Source organism: Sciurus carolinensis, chromosome 7 (assembly GCF_902686445.1).
Source record: "Sciurus carolinensis chromosome 7, mSciCar1.2, whole genome shotgun sequence".
In the NCBI taxonomy this organism is placed as follows: domain Eukaryota; kingdom Metazoa; phylum Chordata; class Mammalia; order Rodentia; family Sciuridae; genus Sciurus; species Sciurus carolinensis.
Genome location: NC_062219.1, coordinates 36,637,427 through 36,651,033, shown reverse-complemented (window position 1 = coordinate 36,651,033; position 13,607 = coordinate 36,637,427). Strand labels below are relative to the sequence as shown.

Below are 13,607 nucleotides of genomic sequence, written 5' to 3'. Positions count from 1 at the left end.
AAAGGAACAGAGACTGATAATGCTGTAAAATTGGAAGGCTATCAGCATTTAGGGACAATATCAGTAGAGAATCAATTGCTGGATGCTGTCAGGAGTTGAGCCAATACTAGGTAGATATTTCTGACTTGTTTGGGAGGCCACAGTCAGAGTGGAAAGACACCAGGCAACACCTACCATAGAAAAGACTCTGATACACCAACATTTCAAGAAGAAATTGAGCAGAAAGTCAAACATTTTCAGTATAGCTGATGGGAGTGAAGGAGATTCAAACTAAGATTTGTAGAACCAGGCCATATAATCAGTGGTATATTAATTGATTGATCAAATTGGGTTCTCATTTAAAAAAAATTAGGGCACTGTAGTGGATAGTCTCATGACAAGGCTTCAGTTAGTGACAGGCAGGAAGGTTATCAGAGGAAAAAAGAGAGGACTATCTGACAGGAGAATTCAAAAAGAAAATAAAAAGGCATAGCTCATAGCAGCCAAACTGCCCAACTAGACCAGGTTGGTCCTGCCCATTAGCCCCAAATATAACTGGGCAAGACTCTACAAATAAACTAAATATGGACTTAGTGGGATTAGAATATGAGTTGATATTAGATTTTTTTCTTGGTAGTTACATATTCTAAAAAATTATTGCTTATATTATTAATTATTTTTATAGGATTCTAAAATTTAATTTTTTAAACTAATCTCTTGGAGCGTAAAATTTGGAGTTGTCAATTAGTGATCTCAATTCTAGAAAAGATCATATAACTTGCCAACAAATATAAAAAGTATATTTCTATGTCAGAGAAAGAAGATATAGGATTACCTAGGATATTTTTGCACAACTACTAGTTTGGACTAGATGAACTCTTGTTAATTAGAAATTATGCAATACATAATGGTAAACAAAATGGAAATGTGTTATAGATAATACACTATGTTCCTGAAAACCACCTATGAGCAAAAGGTTTACAAGGCTGCAGGTACCTGTGATTCTTTATGATAAATCTGGGCAAAGCCTTTATGCTTTCTTGCAGTCACTTTATCTTTCATTTATAACTCCAGAACAGAACCAAGCACTTAATGCATGTGATCGAAGTTTATGGAAAAACATAATTAAATGACTAAAGAGTTTATATAAGTTATATAGCACAGCAAAGTAATAATAATAATAATAATAAATATACTGTGTTTGCAACTTACATTTGTAGAGTTGAATTCACTCAAATATATAACTCTTAAAAGACAAATGCAAGTATCTGAGAACTCATTTAAACAACAGTAGCAGAACTGAACATCTATAAAGTAAAATTTCATCACAGGTAGGAATGTGTGAATGACCCTGATTACCTGTCAAGAGAGAAAGACATTGAGTGCAGGCATTTTCTCTTTCTCCTTTGGATCTGCAATCAGATTCACTCACAGATCACTGATTCATGAATAGCGCTGTGTACTTTGAATTTTCAAGTAGCCAGTGCTTTACTAGTGTTTATGTTACAAGTACTCTCGAATGCTTCACTTTTTCTGTAGTGTGGGTATTCCCTGATTTTCAGCCAGAATCAAGTTTCCTTTCTGAATCTTATTTTTTATCACCATATTTTTTAATTAAGAAAAATATTTATATCCTTTCAGCCACATAGGATTATTTGAATGGTTAATATGTACTCATGAGGTCAAATGTGTTCATTTTACACATAAAGATATTGTTTTTCAAAAAAAAAACCTGTGTAAATAATTTGAGATGACTCAATTGTGAAATATCTACACTTAGTTTGTGCCTTGTTTCACTTCTAAGTAGAAGTCTGATTTCAAAATTCTCACAAAATCTACTAGTTTCATGTAGAAACTTGCTTAAGTTTTAAACATTTATCTAATTACAGATGTGCATAAATTAAAATGGATAGTGTAAGTTGACTCAGTCCCTAAAAATGACTGCTCACAATTTTCTGAAAGATGATGGGCATGCATTAGGTAATATGAAAGATTTTATTATTGGAAAGATAAAGGAAATGCCAAGCTGAACTTTAATATTTGCTATGGAATTTCTCATAAGGAACAATTCAGGAATTAAAAGGTCACATAGGCTTCATTCCTTAATTTTTTTGCTTTTATTTCTTCAAAGCTCCCTATTTTCAATCACTCAGATGAAATTATTCATAACTTATTTATTGCAGTGGACAAGAGTTATTTCCTCATCCTATTTTTGACAAATATTTGAAGGTCTTACACCAGAGATTCCAACAAAGGAACTGAAATGAAAAGGGGCTAAGGAAAAAGAAAGAAAGAAAGATAAAAGGATCAGTGTTGTTGCTGGGTGCAGTGGCACATGCTTGTAATCCCAGGGGCTAGGGAGGCTGAGGCAGGAGGATCCCCAATTCAGAGCCAGCCTCAGCAAAAGTGATGTGCTAAGCAACTCAGTGAGACCCTGTCTCTAAATAAAATACAAAATAGGGCTGGGGAAGTGGCTCAGTGGTCAAATGCCCCTGAGTTCAATCCCCGGTATACCCTCCCAAAAAATGATCAGCATTTTTAAAGCAAACAGTGTAGAATGGTTTTGTTCATGAATATCTCCTACAATTTTGTTCTTAACTATAGGTCTAGTTGCAGGCATTGTCTAAGTGAAAAACAAAAACAAAAGAAACATAAAAACCTTCATGACACTAATTGTCAAATGAATATCTCAAAAATGAACTGCTTTATTTGCTGCTAAGCATCCATTGAGAAAGCCTCTCTCCCACTCACTGCTTTTTTCTTTGACTGTTAATTCCCCTCTTACCTGATAGGTGCACCTTTGGCTTGTGCTGGTCTCAACAATACAGTTATTGTGGTGGCAGTTTCATTGAGAGATGCATCAACTCCTTCATAGTCTGGCAAAGTTGGAGCTGATAAAATGATCAATGAAACAAAAGAACAAAACATCAATCAAGTCATACAACTATATCGTGGGTCAAATGAACAGATGTTCCCAACTTAAGGAAAAATCAATTTAAGCCCTAACTATCTACAATACAATACACCATATTTTGTAGCATAAAGTCAGCTACTAAAGCTTAAGTCCAGGAACACAAAGCATAGAAATCTATAAAATCAAAATTATTGCTGAAATTTTCTAAAAATCTGTCAACTCATGATAACACATTCTAATCATTTTGGGAAGATGTTTTCAGTTTCTGGAGACTTTCAAATTGGCAATGAAGGAATGGGGAGAAGGTGGTGATAGCAGACTCTGGGTGACCTGTGAAGATTTGGAGGTATGAAGGGCAGAAGCCAAGGGAAGGCTGCCTGGCGAGATGGAACTGTTTACACTCTAAATGTTGCAGAAAGACTCAGTGTTGTTTTCTGGATCATTTTCCTCTCTGTGATCACAATGGAAACATATCAAGCAAGTGTGGTGGGTGGGCATCTTACCTTTTATTTACCAAGAACTAGCATATTAATTGCCAGATTCTTAAAAGATAAAGAAAAGTATTGAATAATATCTAATTGGGAAACAGGGGTTTCTTAAACTTAAGACAGGTGAATGAGTAACTACAAATTCCTTTGAACTATTTTCATATAGAAAGATGTTTGAAGGATATATACCCAGTGAAATGTTACTATTTCCAGGAAAAAAGAATGAGATAAAATGGTAGGTAATAAATTATTTGAAGAATCTTATCCATTCATTGAACAAAGGAATTAATGTTTTATGAAGCACAAGAATCTTTTAAACAAAAATTATAGCAAATTGTTAATTGAGCCAAAGAAGAAGACTGTTAATTTGTTGAAACAATGGTCACCATATACCTAAAGTCAGAAGCACCCTGGAGGACTTCTTAAAACAGATTACTCCCATCTCCTCTACAGTTACAGTTTCAGTAGTTTTAAAAAGAGATCTGATCCTGGGCATTTCTAGAATTTCCCTGGTAAAGTTGGTCTGCGGACCATACTTTTTACATTTGTGCTGGAAACTAGGACAAAGAAACAGGGAAGATTTTATGATTTAGGACATATTTGAGTTGAATCTCAAGATAGAATTAAAAACTCATCAGCAAGAGAAAGCATGGACTTAGATTGTAGAGAGAGGAAGCAGAATGTTTGAAGTTGCAATACCTAGAAGGATCCTGCATGTTCTACCAGGTACAAGAAATTTGCCGTACCTGGACTTTGGGTTCATGGGAGCAGTGGAAGATGAGAGGAGCCATATGAAGGACCACAGATGCTAGTCATGGGTGGGTGAGTGGACTTTATCTTAATGGATACATTAGCATTTGAAAATATTTGTTATAGTTTAGATATGAGGTGTCCTCCAAAAACTCCTGTGGAGACAATGCAAGCTTCAGAGGTGAAATTATTGGGTTATGGAAGCCTTAACCCAATCAGTGGATTAATTCCTTGATAGGGATTAATTGGTAATTAAATGCAGGTAGGATGTGCCTGGAGGAGGTAAGTCATCAAGGACATGCCTTTGGAATATATATTTTGTTCCTGGTGAGTGAAGTCTATTTCTCTCTCTTTCCTGGTGCCATGTTGCCTGTTGCTTTCTTCTGTCAAGCCCTTCTACCATGACGTTCTACCTCCCCTCTGGTTCACAGCAACTGAGTCAGTCATCTATGGCCTAAGACCTCCGAAATTGTGAACCTCCTAAATAAAACTTTTCCTCCTCAAGTTGTTCTTGTCAGGTCTTTTTGTCACAGCAGGGGGAAAAATACTGACTAAAACAATATTTAAGAAGGAAATACAGGTTGTATAAAATTTCATAGAAAAATATATTGAAGATTGGTAAGTCTGAAGGCTAGGATACTATTTAGATATTTCAAATGTGTTTAAAATATGGTACAGATGAATACAAAAGAACCAATGATATAAGAAGGAGTTAAATTAGTAACTGAGTATAATTTAGGAAGTAAAATCTAAAATATTAAAGTACATGCCACTATGTAAATATGCATTATGTATATGTAGTTATCATGCACACACATATAGACCTCCAACCATTCAGTTAATTTCACCTTCCTCTTAATTGCTTTAAAAATGCTGGGGGATATAACTATTGGACTCAAGGTATAAATAATAAATTACTTTAAAATTACGGATAATGCTGAGAACCACACTAACCACTGATATTATTAGCCTGGCTGTGATTTCTACTTGATTCCAATGTGTGGAGATGACAAGGACGTTTTTAAAATATAATTCAATATTCATTGTTCTTGGGTTGATACAAGTAAAACTGTAGTTAAATGATTCAAAGAAAAACTAGATGAATATTCTTTTCTTTATATTTTTGTGTTCAATGAAAACTTAGTACCTTAGTCTTTCGAAATAACCCCCCACCACACATACACACATATTAGTTCTCAGGAATTTACAGGTGTTCAATATTCTCAGGTTTATAAGCTTATACAAAATTTTTAACTCTTTCTGTGGAAGATCTTACTTAATTATTGTACTACTGCTAAGTCTAGAGGTTAGCAACCATATCCTAGTACATCCTAAAATCACCAAATCTTATTTTTTATTGTCTAATAAAGTGATTCAATAAATATTTTGAATTCATGGTTTGGAACTGTTACATCAGGAAATAAAATGACAACCTTAATAAATTGTTATTTTCTAGTATAATGGATAAAATTTTTAAATGCAATTTTATTTGAATATTAAGATAAATAAAATGTCACACAAAGTAACACATAGAAATAGGTAATTTCATTGGTGATACAAATTCTTAAAGTTTGCACTATATTAAACAGACTTAGAACAATGTAGAGAATATGTCTCTTCTTTTTGATGCAAATTGTAGTTTTGGAACAATGTTAAAAATTTTAAATGAGTAGTATATTTATATTCTATATAGAACTATAATGAAAATGAAAATAATTGATAAAGTCAAAATTAATATGTTAATATATGTATAGCTATTCTCTAAAACATTTATTTGCAAATTTAACTGGTTACATATGTAATATAGATTTATTTAAGTAATCTTAAATAAATATGATGAAATGTTACATAAACCAAAGTAGATTTAGGGCACATTACAATGCTAATTCCTAGCAAGAATTTAATCAGGTTTAACTGGTGATTTGATTGAAATAGAAATAATATCTGTAAACAAAGTAGTCAAATGCAAACTATAAAAATGTTAATAGAATATGAAATTTAATTATATTTGTTTATCAAGTTAAAATTCTCCTCATGTTCCTGTTCTGAAATTTAGATGAATTTATGTGAGATTTCCAAGAGAAAAAGAAAAGCCTCTATTTATTTAAACTTATGAGAATGTTAGGTAAAATGGAATAGAGATAAGGTACGTGGCACTCTGATACGATGCTTTACTGTTCTTTTGACAAAATCCATTTGTAGAGATCTGATACCACAATAATTATCAAAACTATAAAAAGGCCTATTGTCATTTATAATGAACTTTGGAAGGTTTTTAATAAAAATATATTATAATTTTTAAAAAGATCACTGCCAATTAAAAGTGACTAAGAAGTGTTTGTGATTGGACATTTAACCGATGATTAGTATTTAAATGAATCTTTAAAGTGCTTTCAATCAATTCCACCAGAAACTTTTAGATCTCATAAGTGAATTCAGTAAAGTAGCGGGATATAAGATCAATGTACATAAATCTAAGGCATTTTTATACATAAGTGATGAATCTTCAGAAAGAGAAATTAAGAAAACTACCCCATTCACAATAGCATCGAAAAAAATAAAATACTTGGGAATCAATCTCACAAAAGAGGTGAAAGACCTCTACAATGAGAACTACAGAACACTAAAGAAAGAAATTCAAGAAAACCTTAGAAGATGGAAAGATCTCCCATGTTCTTGGATAGGAAGAATTAATATTGTCAAAATGGCCATACTACCAAAAGTGCTATACAGATTCAATGCAATTCCAATTAAAATCCCAATGACGTACCTTACAGAAATAGAGCAAGAAATTATGAAATTCATCTGGAAGAACAAAAAACCCAGAATAGCTAAAGCAATCCTTGGCAGAAAGAGTGAAGCAGGGGGTATCGCAATACCAGATCTTCAACTCTACTACAAAGCAATAGTAACCAAAACGGCATGGTATTGGTACCAAAATAGAAAGGTGGATCAATGGTACAGAATAGAGGACACGGACACAAACCCAAATAAATACAATTTTCTCATACTAGACAAAGGGGCCAAAAAGATGCAATGGAGAAAAGATAGCCTCTTCAACAAATGGTGCTGGGAGAAATGGAAATCCATATGCAACAGAATGAAACTAAACCCGTATCTCTCACCATGCACGAAACTGAACTCAAAATGGATTAAGGACCTCGGAATCAGACCAGAGACCTTGCATCTTATAGAAGAAAAAGTAGGTCCAGAGCTTCAACATGTCGGCTTAGGATCAGACTTCCTCAACAGGACTCCATAGCACAAGAAATAAAAGCAAGAATCAATAACTGGGATAGATTCAAACTAAAAAGCTTTCTCTCAGCAAAGGAAACTATCAGCAATGCGAAGAAAGAGCCTACAGAGTGGGAGAAAATCTTTGCCAATCATACTTCAGATAGAGCACTAATCTCCAGAATCTATAAAGAACTCAAAAAACTCTACACGAAGAATGCAAATAATCCAATTGACAAATGGGCTAAGGAAATGAATAGACACTTCACAGAAGAAAACCTACAAACAATCAACAAACATATGGAAAAATGTTCAACATCTCTAGTAATAAGAGAAATGCAAATCAAAACCACCCTAAGATTCCATCTCACCCCAATTAGAATGGTGATTATCAAGAATACAAGCAACAACAGGTGTTGGCGAGGATGTGGGGAGAAAGGTACACTCATGCATTGCTGGTGGGGCTGCAAACTAGTGCAGCCACTCTGGAAAGCAGTGTGGAGACTCCTTAGAAAACTTGGAATGGAACCACCATTCGACCCAGTTATCCCACTCCTTGGCCTATACCCAAAGGACTTAAAATCAGCATACTATGGAGATACAGCCACATCAATGTTCATAGCTGCTCAGTTCACAATAGCCAGATTGTGGAACCAACCTAGATGTCCTTCAATTGATGAATGGATAAAGAAACAGTGGTATATATATACAATGGAATATTACTCAGCCATAAAGAATGATAAGATTATGGCATTTGCAGGCAAATGGATGAAATTGGAGAATATCATGCTAAGTGAGATAAGCCAATCTCAAAAAACCAAAGGACGAATGATATCGCTAATAAGTGGATGATGACACATAATGGGGGGTGGGAGGGGTTAGTGTTAGGGTTAGAGTTAGGGTTAGGGAGGGGGGCAAGAATGGAGGAAGGAAGGACTGTATAGAGGGAAAAGAGGGGTGGGAGGGGTGGGGGGGTGGGGGGAGAAGGGAAAAAATAACAGAATGAATCAAACAACATTACCTTATGTAAATTTATGATTACACAAATGGTATGCCTTTACGCCATGTACAGAGAAACAACATGTATCCCATTTGTTTACAATAAAAAAAAGTCCTTTCAATCATGCAGAAATATATTAAAGATTCAATAAGTGAGATGAGTAAGTGTATACATGAATCCCCAGGTCATACTATTACAAAGCTAGAGTATGATCAATACTATTTGTACTTTATTCATTGCATACCTGAGATATTGGTGGTCACGTTGATGGCAGTTGCTGGCCCAAAGCCTTTAACTGTGCTGGCTCTTATGAAAAACTGATAGGTAGTTCCAGGGTGGAGATGCATAAAGACATGGTGTGTGCTGTTCCATAAATTGGACACTGTCTGGGGAGGTCCAGCCACTGGAACTGCAGGATCAAATGACCGTATGCTGCTGTAACTGACCTGTTTTAAGAAATACATTTCCATATGAGAACATAACTGAAATATAGATTTAAGTAAATGAATTTAAAGAAACTGAATTAGCAGTTCAAGGATAGTTCCATTTTAAATTTATTACATAATGCCAATTTAGGTCTGAAAATGTATTATCAGACACTATTCCAAGTGTGGATATTACCATTACATTTACTTTCTATGCTAAGTTTGATTTATTGTTTTAATGATCATTTACTTATTACTTGCTATAATATGCAATAAAAAGATTGTTGGGAATCATAAAAAATACATTTCCTATTATACATCTACTATAAGTCAGATTTTGTAAATAACCCCCTTTTAAATATGGTAGAATGCAAGGTAGTATGTGGAGCTGACCCGGTTCTTCCTCACTTCTTTTCTTTTAATTTTGATATGGTTATTTTTCATTCTGTATTTACATCTCTAAATCACTATCCTTTAATAGATATACCTAGAGTTATATCTGACAATAAATATACAGGTATTTTCTTCCATAAAAATAAAATAACAAGTATTATTAACGTGTAATGACACTTAAATATGTATGCACACATACAAAACTTTAGTTACATACTTTAAAGGTATCAAGGACTGAACCCAGGGACACTTAACCATTCAGCCACATCCCAGCCCTTTTTTCATTTTGAGATGATCTTGCTAAGTTGCTTAGGGCCTTGCTAAATTGCTGAGACTGGCTTTGAACTTGCAATCCTGTTGCCTGAGCTGCTGGGATCACAGGCATATGTTACCACATGTGATTTACATTAATGTATGAAACACAGAAAGTGCTCAAGATATGTACATTATTAACAGCATTTTATACTCTGTTCGAGGTATATAACAAATTTCATGAAAGTAATATTCAAATATGCTAACATAGGCACAAACTATAAGACTCTCTTAATGATTCTCATTCTCATGTTTCATTCTGCAGTCACCAGAAATTTCAGAATTTAGGCTTTAATCAACACTGACTATGCAGGAACAGCAGTGCACATTTGTGCAATTAATATTATCCTTTCACTTCTCTTAATATTTGAAAATACAATGATTTATACTCAAATTTGCAATGAAAGTATAGAACAGCTTTATAATTTTTTGGGGGGGCATTAATTTCTTGCACTGAAACAATTGATATTAATGGCATCTCCTAAAAAACAGTGTTAAATGAGTCTCTTAATTGTATAAAAAGGAAAATGAGGGTTTGTATATGTGATGATTCATTACAACCAGCAGTAAGTCTGTTGACAACAATTATGCTTCCCTAAAACAGAAACAAAAAAGAAGTATTTACTTTAAGATTTTGAAAATTATTAAATTCTCATCCTCACTTTTCTATTAATTTTTTAATAGATCTAATTTTTTTCCTTTGTTTCTCTCTCTCATTCTTTCCATCCACATTTCAATGAACTTCCTCATTCTCCCAGTACCTCATATTGAGTGATGATTCCATTTGGATCCAAAGGTTCTTTCCAGTTCAAGAAGATTTTGTTTTCAAAGGATGTTCCTTGAAGAGATTTGACTGGGACGGGGCCAGGAACTACAAACACATGCATTTGGAGTTATAAGAATACTTACATCAGAAATAGAAAAAGTAAATCATGTAAACTTGATAAGCAATTATAAAGAAATATAAATTAAAACAAATAAAAATGTATACTTAAGAAAAGTGAGCTATATGACCAGTTTTCTGACTTGACTCTGGTATACAGGAACTTAGCCTGTAAGTTTCTAAGACAGAAAATATAGAAATGCAAAGTTATATTATTCAAAAGAATATTCCATCACCTTAGAGAGTTGCATAAATTATGTAGTCTAGTTTTCTCTCTTGCATACCTCTAATAACACGAAGATCTTATTTGTAATTCGTTTCCAGAACAGAGTCATATTTCCCTGCAAGATTTTTTGAAGATTATAACAATCCCCCTAAGAGTCTCCATAAACAAATTCATAAAATAATGAATTATAATAATAATTAACACTCTCTGGACTCAAAAGTCAAATTACACAGCACAGAATTGAAATGCCCATTAATAATCACCCTGACTTTTATTGGTGTAATTATTAAATTCTTTACAATTATAAAAAGACAGCATTGATTTTTAAATTTAAAAACAGTTGTTCAAGATGAATAGGTTCAAATGTCATTGCTTCAGTCTTTTAAATGTAATTTACTTTTTCATCGCTAAGAATCAAAGCAGTTTATAATATCAAAACAATTTAGGGCTTAAAGATCTGCATAAGAATCTGTTTTATTTTATTTTTGTTGGTTTGGGGTGTTTGTTTCTCTTTCTTTTTTTTTGTTTGTTTTTGTTTTTGTTTTTGTTGTTGTTTGCTTTTCATAGTGGTGTTAGGAATCTAAGCCAAAGTCTCACATATGACAGACAAGCACTGTACCACTGAGCCACAACCCTTGCCCTTTTGTATCATGACTTTTGAAGTGTTTCCAGCTCTGACTAGAGTCGAGGAGCTGTCACTTAAATCCTTATTTGGGAGTGTCATATAAATGGCAAAACCCAGTGGTAATGCTGAATGATGTCTCGACTTCAGTTGCCAAAACATAAGATACTCTGCTATCGTGCAGTTCCCTTTTATATATTTTACTTATATACTTAACTACTATGTAGTCACACAAATATTCAGATTTCACCTTAGATAATGCTTAAAATACATACCATCTAGCATACTTGGCTTTAAGTCTTGCTTCCTTTTGAAAATATCAACCCAATGTTGGGCAAGTATGATTTTTAATTAATATTTTCCCTCAATCTAACGTTTCACTGAACTTCACACATGACATTATCTAGAAATGCCGTTTCAAAGTACAGAGCAATTTTGTGAGGATTGAAATAAATTAAAAATCATTGGATCAAAGGAAATGCATTGCTTTGTGGCTAGCAGCATCAAGAAATTCTGAATGTGTCACAAGGGTAAGATTTATTTGAATCTACAAGGAGCCTATGAATGATGCTATGACCTCTGAGACAGAAAACATAATTTGGTACTTAATAATACATTCATAAAGGAATGAAACCCATAGAAAAAAAAGAAACCCATAGTAAACAGAAAAGAAGCCAGCAATAAACTTTGGGAGATATGCCTTGCATCTGTCAATGGAAGCCATCCACTGTCCCCAGCCCACGGCATCAGTACAGATGACAGCCTGTCAATGCAGGAGGCCCACAACCTCCACTCAGTGCAACCTGTGGCAACGGTTGAGGCTGCCACGGGCACTGTTTCTTTTCCACAAGAATATTGGTTGTTTCCATTTTATTCAAATGACATAGTTTATGATTGTAATTAAGGAAAAGGTATTTCTACATCTTTACCTATCTCTCAGAGACAGTGGCAGATGGAAGAGGAGGAGAAAACCCAAATAATGAGGAAGTGCTCATTTAATGGCATTACAAATGATAAATGCTTATGGTGACAATGCCATTTGACCTGTAAATGCTATAAAATGGCACCGGTGTATTTCAAATTGTTCCCAACTAGGGATGATTTAAAATGTTTGCAGAATTTTGCATTGAAAGAGGGAGAAATTGGAAGACAACTATCCTGTACTATTTTTATTTCTATGCCCTTCTCACACGTGTTCCCCTTGGTCATCAGAATTTGCTTCAAGTACCTATAGGTCGTAAGAGGAAGAGTGTATTGGGAAATTAAGTATAAAAAGTGCATACTACTGATTTTTAACCTGAACTAGTACAGAGGGTGAATGAAAGTTGCACTTGGGTGAACTAGAGCAAACACATTAAGAGGTGGGGGTGAGGTGTGGGCACTGAACAATTATATTCATTAATTGTCTCCATTTGAAGAAAGATGAGGTCTATATGTACAGACAACGTCTCCACCCACTTATGACTTGTGTAAAACCAGCATAAAGTGACTAAAGCCATTGCATGGCAGTCTACAGATTGCAAGGAATGTCAGTTCACATTTCCACATCAACAACTTTTAATAGAGACAGAATGCTGACTTTTGTTCCTCTGCTTGTGATTTATATGAGAGCTGTTTCAGCTAATTTTTTTTTTCAGTATAAGAAAGTCCTTTAAAATATAACTCTAAAAATGGAAAAGAAAGGAAAAATGAAATGTGGGTGGGACAAGGTTATATTAAATAAGCATTACAGCCTTTAAAATATAATAAATGTACATTTAAAAATAGCTCTGTATTCTCAAAAAAATGTCCTCAAACCAGGCTTTTTGCTGAGCTAACTTCATAATATTGATTTTCATGAATGCTGGAATAAAAAATGAAAACAAAACCTCATACAAAAAATTCTGCCCATGCATTAAAAAATGTGTGCAATAAATTAAATATAAATTCTACCTTAGGGTTCTGGTGGGAAATCATTCTAGCTTTGCTCTCATGATTTATTGATGTCCCCAGAATTCTTTTCATATAATTATACCCTTTTATTACATGGTTGATAATTTATTCTTTTTCTATGTATATAGGGCAGCAATAATTTAGTAAGACTGACTTAATCAGATCATCATAATCCATCGATCTTTGCAACAATGGGTTATGATTTAGATATTCTTTTCTCCCTCAGGAACATTAAGACACATCAGGCATTCTGTGTAAAAACTGAAGCTCATGTGGGCAAAAGAAGACTGAGCTACTTACAAATATCTCATATAAGTTTGCACACAATCATTAAATATTATATATAAAACAAAAAGGAAAAGAGTCACAGAAGGAATTAGTTTGTGTCTATCCTTGAAGTAATAATATGCAAATTAATATTATTAAACTAGTAAACATTATTCAAAGTA

General features: G+C 33.7%; 1 protein-coding gene across 8 annotated transcripts in view; it reads right to left on the bottom strand.

The window, feature by feature from the left end:
• The window catches only part of Ptprk (protein tyrosine phosphatase receptor type K), a 547,068-nt gene that overhangs the window by 117,095 nt on the left and 416,366 nt on the right, over nt 1–13,607 (bottom strand). For all 8 annotated transcript variants that reach the window (XM_047559457.1, XM_047559451.1, XM_047559450.1 and 5 more), the window contains exons 9-11: nt 10,257–10,366; nt 8,610–8,811; nt 2,765–2,870 (exon numbers count right to left, since the gene is read on the bottom strand). In XM_047559457.1, the coding sequence (XP_047415413.1) occupies nt 2,765–2,870; nt 8,610–8,811; nt 10,257–10,366 (418 nt within the window). The remainder of the gene's footprint in view (nt 1–2,764; nt 2,871–8,609; nt 8,812–10,256; nt 10,367–13,607) is intronic.